Here is a 25717-nt window from a genome sequence, read left to right on the forward strand (position 1 = left end):
TATAATTTATGAGAAATATTTTTCAACTTATTATAAAAAATATCTCCGATCATATTTCAATTAATAAAATAGTAATTTTTTTAGTTTTAATTATTTTTTTTTTTTTATTAAGAATAACATTCTCTTACCTTTTTCATCTTGTTGTCGTTCATATTTTTAAAAAATAATTTTTTGTTAGATTTATTATTAGTCTTTATGAAAGGAAATAATGTAGGAATGAAATTTTCTAAATGATTTGTATTTGCTCAGTGTGTAATTAAATAAAAAGTTACAAGCACAACAATCATGAATATTAAATTTTTCAAGTATTTTACAAAGAATTAATAAAGATCATTTTAATTTTTTTTTTTTTCATATATTTTACATAAGTAATTTAAAAATATTATAACTAATACTTGACATAAAATAAACTAAGTACATATACAGTGTTAAATTAAAATTAAATTACTAACGCAATAAATTCGTTTCATCAGTTGTATTTAGCATATGGTTCTGAAAAATTAAAAATAAAAATTAGTAAAAAATATATATAATAAAATAATAAAAAATTATCTTCTCGTTAACATGTCTATAATTTTTCCTAAAGTTTTTTTTTTCATTTTTCTACTAAAAACAATATTAAGTTGATTTCATTTTTAATTTTTATCATCTTTAGCAATTTAATAAGCTCTTAAGCGTCCTAATGGCAGTCTAATTTTTATATAATACAAATTAAAAAAAAAAATTTCTCCATCTTTCTATAAGATCTATAAGTATATTTGTATCGTAATGGAGTTATCACTTATTTTTTTTATGTTATGTAATATAATACAGAATTGACATAATGAATAATAATGTTTATTTATTGAATAATGATTTTATTTTAGTATTATGATCCATATGATAATTTACAATTGATTAATCTAAATAATTTTAAATATCTGATTTATCATTCACTAATTGTTCATTTAATTCAGTTCGACTGATTTACATTACTCTAATAACTCAGCTGAGTTGATAGTATTCAGGAGCAAAATCATTAGCTAAATTGCTGAGAAAGTTAAAGTCCGAATGACTATTATTAATATCAACTGACGAAGTTGGAGTTATCACATTAACTGAATCTCCACCATAAAAATTACCAAAGTTTCCGTATGATTCTGAATTACTTTCGACTTGTCCTACACTCTCTGGTGGGGTGATGACAGCCGCTGTTGCTGCAGCAATAGCTGTTGCTGTAGTCGTTATTCCAGGAGCTGGAAAGGGATCTGGTGATGAAACGTAACTATTCAAAATATTCGATGCTTCGCCACCATGATGAATGTGTAGCTGTGTATTTTGCTCGTAATAATTATTGGAATGGCATTTGTTGACAGCTCTATAGTCTGCTTGGTTCGACGGAATGGATATTTGATGTACTACGTAAGACTCAGCAGAACTTTGCTGCTGCTGTTGTTGATGTTGGTGCTGTTGCGATTGGATATCACCATAATAATGTTGTCCACTTTGTAAAGAAACGTTTGAATGTTCATGTGAAAGATTTTCATCTGACGTATGATAAATACCACTGGTAGCATAATTATAACTACTATTGCTTAAGTATCCTTCAGTTTGTTCATTGTGGGAGTGAGAATATCCTTGAGAGGCATTGTATGTGTTTCCACTGTGCATATTTCTATGATATGATGCGTGATAAGAAGATCCACTCTGTAAGTAACCATTGTAATCGCTGGAGTTTAAATAGTGCATTTGTTGTTGATGATATTGATTAGAAGGATTGTAGACTGATCGATTAGTTGTGTTAGACCTTCGATGATGATTAGAAGTCGTGTTTATTTGGTTCTGTCGTATGTACGATGATTGCATTTCACTACTATGTGAAACATGTGATGGATAAGCATCTGCCCTATTGCAATATGCGTTCTGTGATTGGTTAGGATGATTAGTAACATTTTGTCTACCTATAGATAATTTATTTCGATATTCAATCATTTTTATAGGTTGGTATGTATTTTGCATGGATTGGATATTTGTTGGTTGATTACTAGGAATTTCCTTTAGGGAATGGGATGATGGATCAGTGCTTGGAAGATTATGTAAACTAGAACCGGCAACTGAGCAGGTCAGTGATGGAGACCTTTGTGGTATCTGCATGTAGGCAGTTTGAATAGACTGCGTTGTTGGAATTCCTAGTGGACTTCCTTGTTGTAGTTGAGCTGATACTGGAGTTCCTGGTGTTGAAGATGGTGTTAAACTTCTTGTTGAAGAGCCTTGTCCTGAAACCGCTGAACTTCCAACAGTGGAGTCTGGCATAGTAAGAAGTACTCCATTACTTGTCACTGTACTTATTTCTTTAGACTTTGATGAAGGTGATTTTTTACATATTGAAATTTGATGCTTAAGTACATTAGAAGGATGATCACCTTCAACTTTGACCCTCACTTCATTCGTTAATTTTTTTGTCATAGCTTTAGGTGATGCTACTGTACTATCATCATTGGATGTTGAATCTTCATTAGCTATTAGTTTTTCAAATGAACTTGATACTCCATTTGTACTACCAATGCTACTGGCTCCATTGCTATTACTATTAAATATATTTGATCCACTACCATTATTATTTGTCGCGCATGGAGAGTTATTATTGCCAGAATGTGTTAAACTACGGTCACTCATCTCACTAAAAGTGTTACTAACATCAGCTCTACCGGATATATCACAGTTGTGACAGTTCTTCTTTTTGTCATCCTCGTCAGTCAGCGATCGGTCTATATTGTGCTTCTCGTCCGACGATACGAGGTCTTTTTCATCACCATCTTCTTTACTCAACGTTTGTCTTTTATGTTTCATTCGTCGATTTTGAAACCATACTTTTACCTATAAGCATATAAAATTACACTACATTACTAAGAATATTTAATTCATCGTTCAATGTTGGAAATTTATATTTAGGCTCTTGATCTTTTTTGTTTTAAATATTATTTCATACCAACGACTTGAAAAATATAACTTTGAAAATTATATTTGCGGATTAAATATTACCTACTTATTTATAATAAGAAATTATTTTACTCATTATTTTATGATAAGAATAATTTTGAAGTGTTGAAATAAAATAATCACTCTAATATTAGCCCATAAAAATAACAGTTTTTTGTAGATTTACTAAAAAAAAATTTTTCACCAGAGAACTAGCAAAATCCATAAGATATAAAAAAAAATTCTATAGAAGTGTGATGTTCTCATCTCTTAGTTGACGGAATTTCTTAGGCTTGCGTTGAACCGTCATGTTTTCGTCTTAATATCTGTCAGTTTGTCAACGCATGTCACAGTACTCTAAATTTAAATCTATTAAAATTACTGAGCTATATTTATTTTCATGTCTAAGTATATATCTATATATTTTAAAAGCCTAAAATTGTTATACCAATAGCCTCTTTATAGACACTCAAGGTGAGTACAACTGTGTCTGAATTACATTTCATTTAATTACGTGCAAAAATTTGATATCTATTTAATGAATATCATAAGCCATTAACAATTATTTAATAGCATGAAACATTTAATAATAATTTATATTTTTATTTGCATCATAAATAAAAAAAGTATCTTGAAATTAAAACTCTAATAAATTGATAAATTATTTTTTTAACCAAAGATATACTAGAATATCTGTGTTTTAAAATATAAAAATCTATGTTTGATTCATTGTAGCATCATTTCGATGGCCGAAATATAAAAGATATTTTAGAACAATAACTTTTAAATATCATAAACAAACAATACTGGAAGTTCCATTGAATTTCTGATTGAAATCTGAGCATATGCTGATCTAAACTGAAGTGTTCTGAGAAATTTCACATAGCTAATGTATTTTTTTATACATTAGAAGTAGTGTTATCCTGTTAGATATTTTATTTATAAGAAGATTGTTAATTTAATAACAATTATATATTAAAAAGAAAGGCCTTATTCGTGCCCCACCTGCCTTTCCGTGAGATCTAACGACGCAGCGATTTCAATTCTTCTTGGACGACACAGGTACTTGTTGAAATGGAATTCTTTTTCCAGTTCCAAAAGCTGTGTATTGGTATAAGCTGTTCGTAATCTCCTTGGTAAACCATTTTCTGGAACAAAAAAAAATAAATAATCATATTAATATGTAGTTAGTGTTACTTTTTTCAGGAGTAATATTTATTCAAATTATAGGATAATCCAGGATGTAACAAAACCTTGGTGGAAAATAACTTTTTAATAATGTTCTTAAAAGAAATATTTAAAGGAACACATTTTTTTTAACAATTAAAAGTATTAAGTGATGATAATAAATATTTTTTTTATGAATTACATAAGAATGTACATATTTTTAATGTCATTTATTGAATATTTTTTTTATTCATATGAAAATAATTCATGTTGAACAATCTCAAACTCTAGAAAAATCTTATTCAATTCTTAATAATTATTGCTTGCTTCATAATTATTAGAGTTTTTATATAATGTGAGCGACTATTTATCAATTAGATTCAGAGGAAAACTATTTTTTTCAGTTATAATGAGAAATCTCAATAATATCCAAGCTCTCAGGAAATTAATTTCAAGTAAAAAAGAAAAATAAATTTATAAAATTTTTTTTTTCATTGTAATAAATAATTTTTTCAAGTTGGAACATTTACTTTAGGACTATGATACTTGTTTATAAAATTAGAATATTTTAAACAGGTACACATAATTTTCAAGTGAATTATGGCTTTGTTATATTTGATATAAACACAAAAAAGAAGATAATAATTATGTAAATTAATTTAATATCCAGAAAAATATTCTAGAGTAGATAAATAATATTTTGAGTGTTGTTTAATTAATCGTAGAACGTACTAGTGTAATTGATCTCATGATGTAAGCATAATTAATAAATGTAGTTGTATCGTAAACTTAGTTATATTTGTTATTTATGAGATAATATAGTAGAGTGATTAATCCAAATGTTATATTTATATAATTAGTGTATTTGTACTTTTAGAAATGTAGCAATAACGAAGTGAAGTCTAAGCATGTAGTAAGTGATAGAAATCTAAGTTAAATTCTTCATAATCACCAGAGGAAAAAATAAGTACTTGCAAACCGTGAAGCTTAGCCATGTAAAAATAGTCATAGGAATCATGTTGGTATATAATGTAAATAGTATTAAATATTAACGTACTGTAACTAAGCTATAGGAGATGTAGCAAATTATGTAGCATGAAAATGAAAAAATTTTTTAAAATGCTAGATTGTAAAAAATGGACATGTGTAAATTAATGACAGAGAGATATATGAAAGCATGCAATTAGAAGTTAGCTTTACTTATTACAAGTATGCAGGTATTTGTATTTATATATTCATGCTTGTTACTTAAGTGTCAAAAGTAAAGTGAAGGTGTATGAAGAGAAATTGAAGGATTATTTGTATTTACTATCATATGATGTTGTCATATTGAGTATTTTCAGAGTTGAGACTTTTTTTTAAACAATATATGATAATAAATACAACTACTTTAATTTCTCTATGTAGGCGTAAAAGCATAACTTGTTAGAGAGAAAAATATGTTCTAGCATGTGACGTTTTGTTCAATTTATAAAGTCTCAAACAAGTAATTATGTGCAGTAGAGAGATAGGATAAAAATTTTTAATTGGATATTTGCTGCAATAGCTAGAATAATATTTCATCAGAACAGTTTTTAATTGAACAACACTAAATAGTTTTTTTTTATCATAATAAATATGTAAATAAATTTTCTATAAGTGGTAGGTTGATAGAGAAATGTTATTTCTTTTTGGATGTTAGGGAGAAAAATGTAAAGACAAGTTTCATAAAATTTCTTGATGGCTTTGGAGACTAGGATGTCTAATGATTATCTCAAGTTGCTTTTCAGATTAAATCTCATTTTAATTTCTATCTAAACATCAACTGTCGTTGTCAGAAATATATCAAACCACCTGCACATCATCTGCACTTCACCATCATCTTTTAAATTGCAAAAAAGTAAGCTAGACCATGTGTGACAGTCATATGTCTTTATATCTTAGAAAATATTTCTATAAAAACTGGAGATAACATTTAAGTTTCTGTATTATTGTTCATTATTATCTCTAGTTAAACTATTGCTCAATTTTATCAAACATTTTAACAATGAATTTTTAAAAACACTTTTTAAAGAAAGAAAAGAAAATGTTTTTAAAACGTAATAAATTATGTAGTGATGATTATTTATTCTTGAGATGACGACAGATATTTTTTATTCAAATGCCTTGAGTTGGTTGAATCAATGGATATTTTATTTGTAAATAACTAGTATATCTGTATGTTGTGATTATCTCAATTATCTTTTTAAAATGATGTTAAAGCTACACTAATGAATAATTTAAAAAGTTTTCAATGTGAGATTAACGAAGATCTAAAGAACTATCAATAGGAAACAGTTAGTTGAATACGAGCTACTGGATACTGATGTTTTGAAGCACACATAGTGAGAAAGTATTAAAGAACTGTAGATATAATAGCTGAGAGTTATGATCATCAATCAGAAAAGATATCAACCATTTGTCGGGTGGCCACCTATATTGGTCAGTCGCGTTCCGACTTATACCAAGTTTCTGCTTTGTTACAATACGCACAAAAAGAGGAAAATTCCATCAAATTTGCAAGTCACCTTCGACCTCGTACTAACGATCGATTTACTTGTATTCTATAGGATGTTGTGTTATATATATTTATACTTTGATTTATTTTTTACTCCTTCTTTTATGTATCATAATTTTCTTGGTAGATAATGGCTAAAATTTTGGCACAAAATAATTTTTTTTATGCTCCAGAGAGTGGTTGGATTTTTTTAAAATGTGCAATAAGTTGAATGTAATAATAAAAGTCTTTAGAAAAAATTGATACAAATGAAACAATTATTTTTATTACGCAATCAGTATAGTTTTTTGTTGAGTATAATGCACGGTATTAAACAGGATAAACTTTCTAATATTAAATACATTTCGAGATAAAATGGTTGAATGACTGTGTTGAAGAAACTTTTGGAGTAAAAATAATTCTTATATTTTAAATAAAGTGAGGACAAGTAAGAGGTGTGGTAAGAGTTGGTCAATTTACGGTAAAAATTACTTTGAAAAAAAGATATTTAATTAACTTGAGGTCACTTCTGATGAACTTAAAATTATTTTAATTTTTTCTTTGGAGCAATTTTTACTCCAAGTTGAATAATACTTGCCACACTTATGATTTATTGTCAATTTTTTCTCATTGAGAGAATCATTTCTACTCCAAAACTGTTTTCAGTGATACATTTAGCCGAGTATACATGAATATTATTTATAACACTAAAAATGATTAAGTTTATTTACTACTAATTATTTAATTATTTTTTAAAACATAAATTTCATAATAATGTAAGTAGAAGCATTAAAATGAAATAAATACTTTTAGAGTAACAGTCTGAATATTATGAGTGAATATTAGTTTAAATAATTGTTAGTTGTAATTCAATGAATATGAAACTAAAAACAAAAAGGTAAAGAATTAATTTAATCAAAAAGCTTCCTATCATTTTGTTAACTATAAAGAGTCAATAAATCTCCCTCATAGTTTGAACATACTGTTATGATTTGTGATAAGAGGGAAAGTTTCTGGGCTACAGGAAATCACTGTCCTTCATGGAGGAAAACGAGTGACTATGATGAGAATAACAATTCAACCACTTTACAAGGACAATGTTACCCACAAAGGCAGATGGGTATGATGGTGATGGTGGTTTTAACACAAGATCGAGTACTGAGTCTCTGCAAAGTTAACCGTCGACTGGACGGCGGTCACACGCGAAATCATCTCTAAATTGAGCGTCGGAGTGGTGAGAATGTGGGAACGTCGGGATAGCCATAACTCATGTAGTTCGGCCTGTTGCTGAACTCTAGAAATGTTATCTGCTTTTAATCGCATGTTATACTCATAAAAACTTTTATCATTCATGTTTTATGTACTTATTGATGTGCTAAATTTATTGCTGGTTCAAAATTTATCAGAGCTTTAATATAACAATTTGTTTAAAGACAATTATTTAAAAATAAATTTACATTTCTTCACTTGTTCTGCAACTGAAAAATGATTCCAATCATTGATTCATTTGTTTTAAAGTAAGTTAAGAGTTGGTTTAAAATTTAAAATAAATTTAGATTTGTGTTTTAAAAATAAAAATAGTTGAATTTATTATTTTATGTTAATATTTCAGTTAATAACTAATAATTGAATCATTTATAGTTAAAAACAAATTAAACTTTTATGGGATGTTGACTCATAATAGGAATTCAACTATTTTCATTCATTTTTTTTACCATAAATTTGTTTGAACTAATTTTTTTCAATTTTAAATCTATGCACTAGTTGTAGAGGAGCTCGAGGCAAGACGGATCCATATGACAAACAGTTTTTTGAATTTGAAAATAACTATTACACATAATAATGTAATTCAAGCAATAAACATATTTTTGTGTCAACAGCTTCGCAAGATCCGTTTGGTCTCACTAAGTTACCAAAAATTCGTCTTGCCCTGAGTTCTTTTAATATGTTTACAATAGATATATAAATGTTTAAATCGGTCATAAAACATATCTGTAATCATTGTGAATTCTGTAACAACCAGCGCACAGAATGAAGAATTAAATAAAAATTTCCGATAATTTAGGGTAACTCAAGTACCTGCATAAACAGAGTAAAATGTACTTTGCAAGATCGTAAAATTGTTCTTTTTGTCTTGTGAAAGTTACTCTTTTGTATTAGAAGATAGTTTTGAATTGTTCATATTGCTGATATTTCATTTCTATATTTTAAGCGACTATCATAATAATAAATTCAAAAAAATTTTTTTTGGTTGATGAATTAGCTCTCCAATTTTTCAAAAAAAGATTCTTCAATCTAAATAAACGAATCAGTTGTTTAAATAAATATATTTATAATTGTTAAAGGTTGTTTTAAAGTATTTATTACTTGTTTAAATACATATATTTTTCCCCACTGAAACTATATAGTTTTAGTGGGAAAAAATATATCAATTTTCTGAGTCTGTCCCTTTTGTATGAATAAATGATAGTTTTTTAAAATTTTAACCAAATAATTATAGTATTCATATACAATATTTGATAGTTAATAAGCATAACCTGTGTCTGAAAATTGTTAAACTATTTAAATTTCTAATTTGAGTATTCTACTGTATAATAATAGTTTAGAACACTCGGCACCTGAATGTCATACTTGACCGACTTTTTTGAATGAAAATAATTTTTAATTCGCTGAATATGCTTCGTCAGCTGTCCAGTTTTCCCTCATTTCCCTCCATCTCTATAGATATATACCATATTATTATTTTCTATAATTGTCTTTCTAATTAAATTCTGGGGTAGTTTTAGTATATTTATTTGTTGATGCTTATTATGAAATCCGAGCTCCAGAAAATTTGCTTCATGTTATAGGAAATTATTTACTCATTACTGAAATTGAGAAAAAAAAACAATTTTGTGGTCAATGCAAGAACTAATTTAAAAATATCATATTTAATCAATACTCAATTTGAATATGCGCGCGCTGCTGACGTTTTACTTGGATATTTATGATTAATTTATATTCACATGTTTTTATTTAAATTTACTACTGCCTGATATCAAATTATTTTTTTGATTTTTTTAATTTAAAATGAAAAGAAGGTACATCTAATGATAAATAAAAAATAATTGCATTCTAAGAATCAAAGATCATGAAAAATAGTTAATAATTTTAAATAGTATTGATTATGGTAATTAGCTATCGAGTTATATAATAAACAAGACGCAATATATTTAGAAAGAAAATATAAATGAATAGTTAAATTATACAGAAAAATCAACAATACATTTTAGTGTGATATCAGCTTAACAAAGACTAGCTGCTTCAGAAAGAACAAAATATAAAAAGAAAACGTTATATTGGTAATTAAATAACAAATTAAATAAGGGCAAATTTGTTACGCGAAAATGAATAAGTTCTAACCAATAGTTTATTTATTAATAAAAGAAAAAGTACCAAGATTTGAGTAAAATGGGGATACTGAGGTTTGAAACATGAGTGAAATATTAATGATGTAGATTTTTGTCAAGTTGAGTGATTGGTTTATATTAAAGCAAGGATGTAAGGACAAACAATGAAGTCGTCATGTTAAAAAAATAACGATACATCTTTCCCAGGACTTCCATATGTATAATTTTACATCATTAAGTTTCTTCGTATTTATGAGAATAAAGTTAAAAGGGTTAGTTCAATGTGGTACTCCATATGTACACCAACATGTAGGAGTCAATTTTCATGTTTTCACGGGGGTCTATTCATTAACCGGCTATCCTTAAATCAGTATTTGAACAGACGTGAAAATTCCAGATGTGAATTGGATACGGATGTAACATAGAAAGGAGTGGTCAGTGGTTACCATATTGGTGGTAAAGGCTTTTTTTAGTTCACCTCCTGCGGTTAGATTGAGCTCGAGGAAAAATCTGAGTAGCAGATGAGAATAGAAGGAGTTAGAAGGTTTTTCATTTATCATCGTTTCCGATGACATAGCTTTATACATATGCAAAAGTGAAGTGTACTCAGGAAGTGTATGAAGATTGTATGCTTCTAGTTGGTTGTAAATTTCTTTAGAGTTTCTTCAAAAATGTTTATTTGATTAAAAATTTTATATCTTGCAATTTAATAAATTGTTATTTTTTCAATAAACAAGATTAATATCGGACTCAATAAAATAATAGTCTAGAATACAATAAAATTTTACATGATAGAAATTTATAGCAATAATGAATAATGAAGTATTAAATGACAAACATAAGAAAAATCTAGTAGAAAAGAATAATTATATTATTTTTAATTATTCCTAATAATTTATGATATTTTTCTACCAAATATATCATTTTTGTTCAATGTTTATTACTTTTTTTTAAATCTACATTTTGCTAAAAGCTTTTAGTAATAAACCAAGTTGTTATTCTAATAACAAATAATTATTAAAGTTAAATAATTTTTATAAAAAAATACTAAAGAATAGTAGAACGTTCTATATTGAAAGATAATGAAATTATTATTTTCCGATATGATTGGATAATAAAAAGTTAGATCATTTACGAATATTTACTGAAAAAAATATAATTTAAATATTTTTACCAATGAAGTATTGTTCATTGGAAATAACTATCAGTAAATATTGACGGAATAATTATACATCGATAAATCAACAAACTACCAAACAAATGATGATAAACTTGAAGATGAAGAGTTTTTATCTGACTAGTCCTTTGTAATAATCTATATCTCTAATATATCAGCGGAAAAACAAATAATGCAATATATTGTCAGCGAAGAATAAGATAAAGGGGTGCAAACATGATTTAAGTGAGATCGATGATAAACTCCCTTACCTTGCTGGCTATTTTTCCTCGTAGTCTTTTTCTCTTTCATCCACGGATACTCAGGCACGTTAACAGTCGAGGGCTCGGAAATATTGTGAAGATCTATCATATTATGATAGTTGGGATGGTGAGAACCGGGGCTTATAGTTCTTCCAGTACCGGATGGCTCTTGAATGGATCTATCACTAGGAATTTGTGGTAGTGCCGTCATAAATTCTGCCATTGAAGGCTGACTATTGATAAAACCGGTCTCAGCTGATCCACAGGTTGGATCCATCGCTGAATGATCTGTATGCGACGGCAGACTGGCCCCGGCATTCGCCCCTGCGGCTACCGAGGCCAGCCAAAAGCCGCCTTCAACTCCCGTTGCAGCGGAGCACCCGTCGTTCGCCAGGACTGCTGGTGGCGCTCCCGTTTTTAATTTGGCTTTTCTACTTTTTGGTAGTTTATTCCAATCTTTGTATTCAAGTATTTTTTCTTAAATATGCTTTATCAACACAAACACTATCTTCACTTGGTCGAAGTTTACTTTGTCACTCATCAAATGATTCAGACCGTTTTATCTTCACTCGAGATTTAAATATCTTCACAAGTTAAGCAACATGAACTTTCAGTTTACTTCGAGTTAATACAACTAATTGATCAATTTTACAAAATCACACTAGTCAAACTATGTATTGGAACCGGTATGTTTATCGATGATACCAAGAGTTGATAAAAATCACTTGTGAAGAGATACATTCACCAATCACTGAATTCAAAATCTTCACTCAAACGCACAGTGATATTATTAATCCAATACACTTGATGGCAAAGCTACACATCTCTAAAAATCATCACTCATCAAGGATACATGAAAAATATTTATGCTGATTTAGATATCCGTGGAACAAAACACTGTTTATAAAGCAACAAAAATTGCACCAATAATGAATACAAACTGCACCATTTTCAAACACTGTCACCTGCAATGGTAAACATGAAGTGATAGGAGGTGTTGAGCCGAAGAAACAGAAATGTGGTAGCGATAGCGGAGAAGTGTAGAGTCAAGGTGTGAGCGGATAAGACTGATTCTTGAAAGAGATAAAACTATGTAATATTTACGTTGATAGAACAGAGTGTGTGTGGTGTACAGGAGGAGTAGGAAAAGAGCAGACAACTGGCAATGAAGAAAGAGAGAATCGGTAAAAAACGAAGCAAAGGGGAGACGTCAAGTGGAAAAGTGAGACAGAAGAGTAGGAAGAGGACGTTGTTTGCCACGGCAGGATCCTGATGTAAGTTTTTTTTTAGTTTCTTCCACGCTTACCGTTGTGTGTCTTTGTTAGTTACTATGCTATCTCATTTCTTTTTCTTCCGACACACCAAAGCGAGCAAAAGACTGTTGGCAAAGAAATCACGTGACTGTTGTATAAACCAATGGAACGACGGTATCAGACTTATGGAGGCTCAACCCTCTCTTCGGCTTGGGGGCGGGTTCGGCCCCCGAGTTGTTCACGAGAATACCAAGGGTACGTGCTTGCTTTCAAGCGCCTTCACTCCACGACTTGGTTGCTTTCTATCGCGAATGCTCTCACTGCATCGGTCCGGACAGTGCGAGTGCGGACAGGCAACTCTTCGAACTCGCGGTTCCTATACACTTCAAGGGCGGCCGCAAAACTTACCAGCCTGTGGGCGGAACGCGCGAGCGCGTCACGACTGGTATATGTTACTTATCATGGTGGGGATCCACCGACCATGTGCTCTGACCACGCGGTATCTTTTATAACATACCTGTCTGCATATATGCTATCACCGTGCACTGTAAATAATACCATCGAGTTTGGGTTATTATATCGTGACCATCATTAAATGTAGTCTGACTTTGTTCTATACCTGGACAGCAGGTTGGTTTGGAGAAAATTGGGATACTTCTGGTAGTTTTTTTTTGGTTGTATAATTAATTAAATGAGTTTATTAGTTGATACCTTTGCAGCTGCTGGTGACAGTTGATGTTACTTCTCATAAGTTCTTGGAAATGAATTTTCTTCCTTTTTCTTTCCATATTTAAAGACTAACATTCTAGAGAAAACTAGCATTCTTTCGTATTTGATGTAGTTATGATTTGTTTTTGACATGAAACAATATAATGTTCAGTCAATGAGGATTGTACTTGTAGCTGTTGATTTTAGTTAAGGTTTCCCATACTATCCACTTATATATTATTCGAAATTTGTTACTGTACCCGCATGAATAGGATAAAATTTTTCTTCTGCTTCAATTTCTACTTAATTTTCCTTTCGTATAAAGACCTTCAAAATAAATTTTTGTGAAAAAGACTGCACTTCACTGGGCTGCAAACAAGTCCCAAAAATGGTGTAATAAAATGTGCCAGTTACGAACGGGGTCTTGACCATTAGTTACCTCAATTGCGGACAAAGTCCTTCAGGGAAAATTCAAGTACCGGAATAGTATTAAGAATCAGCTTCGACTACAAAAAAATATGTGTCACTGTACAAATGAATTTAACACAGATTTGCACCCACTTCTGAGAGGGTTTTTTACTTTTTGTTCACAACTGGAAAACAACGGTGAAAAGAAGCCATATGTTAGGCTTTAGCTTTTAAATTATTTAGAATGTCAGGGATAAGTTCTTACAAATTAAATATTTTACTATTCAAGACCGTTATAATTTTAAGTAATTAATAATACTTAATTTGAATCAAATATTGCAATCAATTACGTAGTCTCAAATTGAGTCAAAAAAATTTATCATTTTTATCTGCTTTCGAACTTTTTTCAAATTTGAAATGGGATTTTATTTTTCGACTCGGGTATGAAGTTCCAATCGAAAAGTAATAAATTAAATGTTTCATCAAATGACACTGAATATATTTATTTATTAGATGCAGATTAATGTTCAAATAATCATAAATATAATTGATACAATTGATGCCTCTACACAGAGCTCTATTTCCATCAATTTCATGAAAATCTATCATTTATTACATAAACCAGATATCGATTTGACGTCGAAAAAAAATGTTTGGTCATAATGACTCATCATGTGGTCTTTTTTGCAATACAACTGATGAATGCATGTATTTTTAACCCAAGAATCGTTCGACAGCTTTACGATTCTTCTAAATATCAGAGAAATGAACAAAACCCTTACTTTGATTAGAGATGTCCAGTAAATAACGAATGGAGAGTCAGAAAGAAGATCGAAATTATATCTAATCATTATATAAAACTATAAAGTAGTCAGTCTGCCATCACGAATGTCGACCGGTGTCAGAGAGATGTATTAAAGACAGCTTTGATGACAGATTGCCTTGATCTTCTTTGTGAGGAAGACAGGCCGTATGATGGAATAGTTTACGGAGCATACATGGAATAAAAAACAATCATGTCCTTTCAATTATGTCAGTCTATTTTTTGTTCACGATGAAAAAAATTGGATGTCGCGCGTTAGGAATATATTTAACACATGCGAAAAGAGGGATGTACTTTGATTGAATTAAAATGTTTACCGTTAAATTTTGTTTATTTTTCTTTCCAGTTGATAGATTACAACAATAGACGTCATTAGAAGAATAAAAAATTGACATTATGATAATCATTCATATGAAAGTAAATTTAGGTAAAATTAGTAAAATATATACTACGCGAAACATTAAATTTAGTTTAAAATTATAAAACGCTAATAAATAGATAAGATTACTGATAAAAATGACAAATACATATGTACATGTAATTTTAATAATTATAAATTGAAAAAATATATTCTTTTGTTGAAATGAATAATATATAAACTACATTTGAGGAGTCATTGCAAGTTAATTTAGAGTAAAAAAATTTAATTTTAGTAAAGTTTTATCTAAATTAAAGTATTTAAAAAAATTCTCTGTATAGAATATGCAAAAAATATTTTAATATTCATTATGATTATTGACTATCGATTTAGAATTCTGTATAGTTAAATTTATCTTAATTACTCTAATCCAATTTAAAAACAATATTTACAAATCTTAAATCTAACTAAACTTTAATATTTACAAATACTAGGATGATAAGGACTTAACATAGTTCTCATAAACAGCTTCGAATTCTTGGATTTGTTGGCACTCGATATTCATCTTTCCGAAATTGTTCAGCACCCATTCATCAAAATTATTCTGATCACGATGAGTTGATTCCTGCTGCTTCTCATGGTACTTTTGCTGTGTTTGATGTTGATGAGATTGAATGACAGTTTCTTGGTTGACGAATTGATGTCCTGCCGCTACATTTGGTGAACTGTAATGACACGATCACCACTGCCTTTGCTCTAGCGGTGATAGGATCGGCACGCGTCGAGTGTAGTGTTGCGGTTTTCGCTGATTCTTCTGTTGGTTTGCTTGTTCAAGAATCTTCATTGCAGTGATGTGAGCATTTACATAAGAGTGATTAGCCTGCATCGGAGCCCGGAAGTTCCTTGAAGTTACAGGCACGATGTAATTTGGCGGCGCAACGTGTATGGCAGGTACATTCGATGTTTGTCTCTGTCCAATTTCTTTATCATCGATCTCCTCTTTCCGCTTTATTCGACGATTCTGAAACCAAACTTTGATTTGTTGCTCCTGCAAGTTCAAAATTCGCGCCATTTCAGTCAGTCGGAGTTTGGACAAGTAACGATTAGTCTTAAACTCTTTTTCAAGTACTCGTAACTGATCACTGCTAAAGGCCGTGCGTGTTCGTTTTTTTTTGTAAATTCACTTCTGAAACAAAAAGAGATAAATATATTAAAATATATATATATATATATATATATATATATATATATATATATATATATATATATTTAGGTTAATTATACGAGATTTTGTGGAATTTTCATATTTTAATAAATTTTTTTTCATATGGATAGTTAGAATAATTCCATACTCTCTTAAACTGAATCAGTGAAAACTACTGCGTCTCAGTGAATATTCACTGATTGCCAGTGTCAATCATACCACTTAAAAAATTAGTCATTGGATTAGCACTGGATATCAGTGAATATTTACTGATTCGCAGTAGTTTTCACTGAGTGAGTTTAAGAGAGTACGTAACTGACTCAACACGGAAAAAACACGATGTTGGTAATGATTTGGGTCTGCATCAAATGTTTGGCTGAGTTGAAAATTTTAAGGCATCTTACTTTTGTCGTTTCTGTTACTGTGAACGAAATGATATTGATCAAGTATTTGATGATAAAAACTGTGTTCTTCGCGATAAAATTAGTTACAAGACAGATTTAAAAGTAGACGATGGTCAATTGGTTAAATGTCCAACGACATCATACAAGAAGCTGACGCACAAGTAGTCGCGACCTCAGTTTTTCGTTCAAGATGAGGTCATTGGACGATTGACAAGTGTATGAGTCGAAGTATTGGCGAAAAATCTCTAATATTAATCAGCCCTCCTCTAAGAGGTGGTCTTGAAACTTTGTCATGTGTTACACTTGACAAAATAGCACCTATCTGACCGGGCTCATCATCTCAGTAGGGAGCCCTGCGGATTAACGGAACTTAAAGGTAAGAAAGGTAAACTTTATGGCGACTTTAGCATTGAATCGTCGCTCAATCCTTTACTTACTGTTGCGACCAACAAAAATAATCTCTCACAGATTTTGACAATAGAATCAATTGTTAGAGGATTAACGAGTACATTAATTTATTTTTCGGCAAATATGTGCTAAAGGTTAAACCTGTCCGAACGCTTATTATGTGGTTTATTGCATTTTGTTCCAGATGTTCATTGTACCTTTGAAACTTTACTGGAAAATTTTCACAATCATAGAAAGACTACCGTGTCCTTCGGATTATCTAGCCTTTGAAATTTCTATTATTTCTACTACAGCAATACTTGACTTGTAGGGTTAATACAATTATACGATTATTGTTTATACGGTTAATGTAGTTGGAGCAGTTGTCTACTTTCTAAGAATAACTCACTGTATATCCTGTTTCGACGAATTTTCAAAATATAGATAGTTATAAAAGCTATTCAAATAACTCATAATATTACTCGTGTATATATATGCAATCAATATAAATTTAAATTAATATTTTACATCACCAGTAATAATATGACATAATTATATTTATTGCAATAATACGCGGCGAAAAAATTCCAATAGAAAATATTTGAAACTCCAAGAAAAATTACCGTACGGCACGGTAAACTGGACGCAAAATGTCACTCTTATATAATCTATCGGTCAGCAATAGAAAAATTATTGTGCTGGCACGATAAATTTTACTAACCTGAACTCTAATATTTATTTAATTTGAATATAAAAATTATTTTGCCAACAATAAATTTTATTAACAGTATTTACAAATTTTCTTTCATATTTCAGCTGTAATTTTATAATAATAATAATAGTAATATTAATAATATTGAAAAAATAATGGTAAAGTATAGCCGCTTTTACGACGCACGTGTACAAACGTGGGCGCGCATGCGTTGAACCTTTGTCATCACAAAGCTGTATGATGATTTTAAAGAATTTTTTCGAATTTTCTGTAATATATCTATCAATTTTATAGATATTGTAAATTCAACAATTGAATTAGATTTCCCAATCAATTTCGAGAAAAAAGTCTCGACTCACGGAACTCTCTGCCGATTATTAATAATTTAATTTTAATTGTAAAATATGGGCCTTCAATCGCCTGTGTGCTTAGAGTGATAGAGAAAGTGACATTTTACCGTCTTGCAGTAGAAAAATTCTAGGACAACAAGTAAAATGTATGTTTTATCCTCTAATTTTTCTTTAAAATTCTATCAATTAATCGTTGTCTAAAAAAATTACCGTGCTGAACAATAAAAATTATTAGCTAAACTACAATTTTCCTAGTAAAACTTATAATTTTTCATTTAAATCTTTATAAAAATCACTAAACTGACAAAATGCGTCCAGTTTATAATGCTGAACTAGAATTTTTATTTTGCATTTTTCTCCGTGTAATTATCAAATTTACTTATACTAATATCAAAATAATAATAAGCTTTACGAGGATATTAAAAATATTTATCTTAAATAGAGTAATATTGTAATAGGTGTAGTTTTTTTCTGTGTGATGAAATTCAAAGATATTGCTACAAGGATTAACAAACCATCCCTGGATTCAACGTTGAATTTGGGGTTGACGGAAAAGAGAGGCGAAAGCACCCGTCACATCTGCTGCCAGATTTAACTATACATTACAGACACGCGATATGTCAAAGTCCTATGCTTCATATCGACTCCACCATTTATTAAAAGTTTCATCGTATGTTGAGTCGTTTCTGCTCTCGATGCGCCCCAAAAAATCTTGATGGTATCAAGATCACTAGAATTTTATGTATATGTCGAAAAAATATATACCAGGAAAAATATTAAGTAAATTTGAAAAATTTTTCGAGAGATTTATCTCACATACTGTGGCTCATGAATATATTTTTTCATTATTACTGTAAAATCACAAAATAAAAATGAACTTTGATTTTTTCTTGCATTAATTTGATTCATATGACTTCAGTCAATTTTTATAATTATATAAGATTACTCGTTTTACTTTTTATGAGTAATATAGGGTCATGAGCACCAGAATAGCCCGTCTAGTGTGAAAATGATAGGCCGATCTACTCTGGCTTCCATAGACTTATAAATCACTTCTCTATAGTTTTAAAAAAATTCGTTCCCTTAAAAGTAGTTGTTGTCTAAATTTTTTATAAAACAAAATCATCAAAAACGAGTAAGAAAAAAAGGAATTTTAAGTTCTATACTTGAGTCCTCAATGAACTTGTGAATAAAAAATGGTCAGAATGCTGGATACTCAGCGGAAACGAATTATTAAGGGTAATGAAATTGAAAAAAAATCACCACTTGAATAATGATATTATAGCCCTAGTAATGAGGTTTGAAATAATTTGCGTTTTTTTTTTTTTTTTTATATTCTACATAGTAATAATTAAAAAAAGAATATTATTCAAGTTTTATAATGGCAATAATTGGCGTGAAAAATTTTTAAACTTTTGTCACGACCTTTCTACTTTGCCCTTCTCGATTTACTTCGATTCAGTTTCGCAGATTCTTTTCCTCTATTTATATCTCACGTTATATATTTACGTGCCATACGGTCGTTATATCGACGTTTGCATTTATATTGACGATTCCAGCCGTCTATGATTTTCGCTTTAGTGAATTATGAAACATGATATATCGAATTTCCGATTTATTTATTATTTTTAATGTTATGTTAAATAGAAAAACAATGTTTTTATTAAAAATTTTATCTACGTGAAATATATCTCTAAATCGAAATTATTTTTAATATCTTAAAAAATTTTAAATATCTGATATTTTTTTTTTACTTATTCTAATGCATTCACCTTATTTTAATGCATTGTAGCAGGTGGTCAATTTCATATATTTTCTAATTATTAAATTGCTTTCTTTTTACTCTCATCCAAAATTAAATAAGAACGAAAATTTTATTTTATCGATCGCATAAAATTAAAACACTCTGCAAAAGAAGTTATAAAATATCGTTGATAAATTGGAGAAAAATTATTTAATTTAGTAGAGCTTTTTTAATAATGCATAATTAAAGCAATGGTGTGTCTTTAAACCTTCATAACAACTAACTGTTGGAGTTTACTGTTGTGGTATCTCAAGATGGGAAATATTCACACAAACCAGTACGAATTCCCTTATTCCTGTATTTACACACACGCAGAAATTTGCATTACAAGCAACCTTTAATTATGCATGTTTAATTTGCTCATATTCTAGTGTTATTCCCTCCTACGACAGCTTCATTATGTTAGTCATCTTTTAGATATAGACTTCCATTAACTTTATACAACTTCTAGTTTTCTAAGATAACTAAGAAGTTATGATAATAAAATTATTTTAATACCATCATTTTTCATACATCCCTCAAAAAATAAATCAAAAAAATTTTTCTTTTTTTATTATTTCCATTTTTCAACATTTTTTTTTTTTTAAAAAAAAGATTGTTTTTATCTTTTTTCCGTATTTTTCCATGTCTTTTCTCACCAGACACCAAAGAAGTGGATGTCCAATGCAAGAACATCAAGAACAAATTTACGCTACTTGAGGGGTACATGCGGAGAAGCCCCTCGGCTCTCTGACACTTGGTGCAAATTGCCCTAGTAAGTGCAGTACATTAATCTTTGGTTTGGTTGGTATGGCCCAGCCGCCGCGTGTGTTGCGGCCGCGTTTCTCGTACAACATGCCTTGGTCTTTCCCTTTCTCATTTCTACTACTATATGTAACAGCTACGACCTTCTCACCTTTTCCTATTCTCGCGTTCCAAAGTACTTTGAATTTCCTGTGGGATCTCACGCATTTGCGTACACAGTTCAAATCACCTTTATCCTTAATCCTCTTTCTGTGACTCTTTGGTTAACCATGCACTAGCCACTTCAGCGATAATGTGAATACCATATGCTCTCAAATGTATGACCATTTTAAAGTTTGTCTCCTTAAATCGGTGGAATAAATTCATTATAAGTTACTTAAATTACTGTCTGAGTTTTTTCTCTAAAGGGAGAAATGAGGTTAGGTTTGGAAAAGATAATAAATTTCTATTTGATAATGATTAAAATCACAAGATGTTCTGGTAATAGGCCAGACATCATCAATAACATTCACCTCAGGCTCAATGAATTGAGAGATTGTTTCGAATGTTCGGAAAAAAGGCCTTTAAAGCTATAGCTTTTCTTTTTTATTTTTTTACAATGTTTCTTTTATTCATTAATAAAAAATTATTTATACAAAACAAACTTGTCCACACCATGATAATAAGCTCTAATATTTCTCATAAAATAATAATTTTTTGTTGGAAAAATACAATTCATTAAATTGAAATTATTTTTTAATTTTTATTATTTAATTTTTTTTTTATTCATCAATTATTAATCAGAATAAAAATTATTTGCTGATAGAATATTTGAAAAAATTATTCCAATTTGATTATTACAAATAATGCATTCAGATCATCAATTATCAGTATTACTGATGTGAGAATAAATTGAACACCATTCTATAACTCATTAAAAACAATAACATGAAGCCCATTATAAAATGAATATAGATAATATTGACCTATTGCAACATTTCTTTAATATTAAGATTACCACTCGCAATTGTTCATCTTATTTACTATTTTATTCACACTTCAACATCGACAGAATATCTCTAGTAGTAATTTCCAAGAATCTTGAAAGATTTATCATGTCCTCCCACTTCACAATAATCATCCAAATTACTATATAATGACGTCGTAAGTTGCTTATGTAATTTTCCGTAATCGAGTTGAATCGGTTGTTTGAGGTTTAGATAATAGCGAAAATTGTCTTAGAGATCCTAATAAGTATACATTGCAGTCAATATAATATAATAGGTGGATGTATTTTATTAAATTATTTTTTCATGTCTACTATGCCTCATAGATCATCAATCATCATAGGTATTATATTTTACAAACGACGTTTTGGCCTTATTAGATACTATAAAATCCAAATAAAAAAATTACAATGATCTTAAGAAGCTAATTATGCTTCCTACATTTCAGAGGTATTGTAAATTATAAAGTTGAGTAAAATTAAATCAACAACGCCTTGAGGCTTTCAATAAAAATGATTTTAAATGTACCTATTAATTCAATTGTGAGCAATAAATTTAAACAGTTGAGTATAGATTTGATGATTATGAGAAATAATGATATTCATAATTGATATTAGCAGTGATGATGATTTTTGCTATTGATAATGGAGCAGTAGGTAGTCAGTGAATGATGGTAACCTGCTTTAGATTGATTTATATATAAATGAATTCATATTTCAGCAGAGTATCATTATTAATACACATATGAATTCCAAGTTAATGCATTTCAGTAATATAATCCTGCATCATCCATTTGATATTACTCAATGACTTGGATCCAGTGACTAAGCATGTAAAGTGTATGAAGTATCATTCGTTTTTACACACATTGATAAATGAATAAAACTTCATGATTAATTCGTTGATTTTTGCTTCAATATTGATTCCTGTATCAGAATAAAAATTGATTAAACAGAAATGTGTTCTAATCTCAACAATCAGAAAAGGTTGTCTAAAAGTTGGAGATAAATGTAAGCAGATGTATGACCCTGTATTATTTTTTATTTTCAAATTAATCTTTTTGATTTAAGAACGAGTGCGTTAAAATCCACATCTAGTGTACTTTGTAAAAATGTGTGCTTTGCAGACGTACCCACAAAACCGTAAACACATGGTGGACCAGCAAAAAAGACCTTTTACCATGTACACCTGCTGGTATCATAAAAGACAACGATATTATAATTGAAATGAATTGTAAGTTTCTTGCAGTTATCCACATGCATGCTTACAAGAGCTCATTAAGGCTTGGTGAAATTATAAAACTTGCTACTTTGACTCTGTCTTGACCTTTAAACTTTCGTGAGTGGACTTTTGGATGTATCATAGAAATGTAATGCTTACATTCATCTTCAACTTCTAGACCACCTCTAGATATCAACTCAATTAAACATTATATACCATCTGTACAGTTCAATTTTTAAGAATCAATATTTTAAATATCTTCAACTTTATTTGCAGAAGTAACTTCCAAATTGTTTTAATTTATTTTGAAATGTTGAACTTATTTTTTGAATATAATGAAAAAATTATCAAAATTAAAAACTTGCAAACTTTAAATTGGCATTTTATTAGTAATAATGAAAAGTGGGTGTCTAAGTATGCTCATGAATACAACAGCCATAGAAAATCCCACAGCTCGATGAATTAAAAAACACACACAGGGGAACTATAACAGTTTTCTTGGGGTAATTTAGGGATGAAGTAGACTTGAAAACGAATTTACGGAGAAAGAAGAAACAAAGAAAAAGCAAATGGTTAGGCATTTAGCCCTCATGATACCTGTTGATTTTGAGAGAAAAAGATGAAACTGTATCACTGTTTAACATGCATAAAATCAAAAATATCCCATTTCAAGTTTATGGGCAATTTAATAGTGAAAAATCAGCAAACATTTCATAGCTATCATTGATCAAGAATACACCTGCCTATCAAAGTTGCATTTTCGAAGTAATAGCCATGTTATTTTTCGCTTTATAATGAAGGTGAGTAAATACGAAAATTGGATGAAGAGTGAAGTTTAGTGAAGTTAATCTTCATATAAGAGTTGATAAAAAATGGTGGAATAAAGAAGAAGCAGAAGAGAGCAGAGAACAGTGGCAATAAAACTAAAAACGATAAAGAGGAAAAAAAAAGGAAGATGGAATTAGAGTTGAACCTGAGAGAATATTTTGATCGACAGACAACCGCAGAAGTTTTGATCAGGATCAGTCAGGTACACGCCACCAATAATCATCGTTCCGGCCGCTATTACCGTGCCGGAGGCGACCAATCATCGTGACTCGAGTTTCATTGGTGCCTGCCGCTATATGCAGCAGCGCACTATTATTAGAGAGTATTATTGTAATAAGCCGCCATGCTTAGCCAAGTTCCGGTGACCAACCAACATGTGTCATGATGATAAAGACAGCAGGAATAAAAAAAATCGCACAGCCATGAGATTCTTTCATAACTGTTGGATATTCTATATAATTTCTATATGCAGCAAAATATCATTCTGGACATTATATTACTTTTTTTTTTAATCATCTGACAAGAGTATCAGTTAGATTTCGAATAACTTACAGACAGTCCAGAGTATTAATAAAATTGCATGCTTTTATTTTTTATGCTTTAGGCAAGTTATGCTTTTTTGGTCTGTTTTATTTGCTGTGGAGGATATAAGTTGCAAGTGTGAGTTAAAAAAAATAATGCTAGGTGGACTGCATGTCAAAAGCCATTAATATTGAAGTGCAGCAGCATACTATCATTAAGGAATATTTCAGTAATAAGGCTTTATACTTGGGTAAATTGTGTGGATTTATTCAGGTCTTTTCTGACAATATATGAGCAAGCTTGGGAATTGGAGTAACTTGAAGGAGGCAATAAAACGTATATTACAAAAAAGGAAAGAATTAATGTTGATTGGAAAATAAATTGTTTTTTTATCAAGGTTGGAGAGTAAGTCAACATTGAAATGATGGAGTTTTTATTATGTTGAAGTTATTTTTTGTGTAAGATAATCATAGTTGATGTTCAAGCATATAAAATGTTTGTAAAAGATGGTATATTATGTATAGAAGTCAAGTAAACATTGTTAGAAAACTTTAAGTAGATTTTACTTTAATTAGCTGTTAAGAAATTGATTACAAAGTTTGCTTTTTTGTAGTTTTAAAGCATCTTGCATTTTTTTAGCAAAAAGTTTTACTTGTATTAAATGTGATTAGCGAATTAAACTGTGAACCAATACAATATATATTTTCTCGTTCTTTCGAAAAATTTGCCCTCATGATTGGAAAAGAAATGATAAAAAACTCTATCAGTTTTTTGGATTGTAGAAAAAAGCTATTTTAGATAATTCATTGTAAAGGACTATGTAGTCGATGGTTTTACTTCATCCTTAGTTCATAAATAAAGCTACAGAATTGACCTTTGTAGAATGTTGTTGTTGGATACGTATCAGAGATTTGTGTGAGATTTGTGATAAAGACCAGTTGAGAATGTTGAAGTATGTGTCTTTTCAAGAGTTGGAACAAGATTCAAAGCTTTGAAGAGGAATTGGTAGGTTTAATTGAAGATTCAACGAATAATTTCAATCATGTTAAAAAAAATTGAAAATTCTCATTATAGCGTATTTCAAATGCTAGAGAAATAATCAATTTCGAAATACTCATTTTTTGGAGTTATAAATTCTGTATGCGAGTTGATAAATTTGTCGGAAGAAGTAAATTTATTCAAATAAAAATTTGAATAAGAACAAAATATATTTATAAGCTTCCTTAGTGGATAATAATACATACAAAACTCGAATCTAACTAAACGTTAATGTTTACAAATGTTAAAATAATAATTCGACTTAAGTTTGAGGAAGTCAATTGATACACGCAGAGAAATGTATAGTAAAAATTACCCTAAATTTTATGGTAGTTTGGTGACACTGCAGGGTGACGATAAAAATTATTATACACATTGTAAAAATTACTGTGCACATTGTTGAATTTACTGAAATGCATAGTTATTCTTGCTCTAATTTCACCCTAAAAATTATTATGCATTTCAGTAAATTCAACAATGTGCACAGTAAATTTTACAATGTGTATAATAATTTTTATC

At 29.7% G+C, this 25717-nt stretch overlaps 1 protein-coding gene across 1 annotated transcript; it reads right to left on the reverse strand.

Annotated features, from left to right (window-relative positions):
• Positions 1-883: 883 nt before the first annotated feature.
• On the reverse strand, positions 884-12100 carry pb (proboscipedia). Its single transcript, XM_035093611.1, has 3 exons — positions 11458-12100; positions 3964-4106; positions 884-2856 (listed from the first exon to the last, which is right to left on the reverse strand). The coding sequence occupies exons 1-3, from the start codon at positions 11723-11725 to the stop codon at positions 985-987; spliced, it is 2283 nt and encodes a 760-aa protein (XP_034949502.1). The 5' UTR covers positions 11726-12100; the 3' UTR covers positions 884-984.
• Positions 12101-25717: the final 13617 nt, after the last annotated feature.

Source organism: Chelonus insularis, unplaced genomic scaffold (assembly GCF_013357705.1).
Source record: "Chelonus insularis isolate UGA/USDA-ARS -01 unplaced genomic scaffold, ASM1335770v1 scaffold_277_pilon, whole genome shotgun sequence".
NCBI classification, from domain to species: Eukaryota; Metazoa; Arthropoda; class Insecta; order Hymenoptera; family Braconidae; genus Chelonus; species Chelonus insularis.

What these genes read in the sequence shown, in the direction of transcription:
- pb (XM_035093611.1), bottom strand. Translation starts at nt 11,725, where the DNA reads ATGGATCCAACCTGTGGATCAGCTGAGACCGGTTTTATCAATAGTCAG. An exon ending in GAGGAAAAATAGCCAGCAAG is followed by an intron (nt 4,107 to 11,457) that starts GTAAGGGAGTTT and finishes TTTTTGTTCCAG; the next exon opens with AAAATGGTTTACCAAGGAGA. An exon ending in TAGATCTCACGGAAAGGCAG is followed by an intron (nt 2,857 to 3,963) that starts GTGGGGCACGAA and finishes ATATGCTTATAG; the next exon opens with GTAAAAGTATGGTTTCAAAA.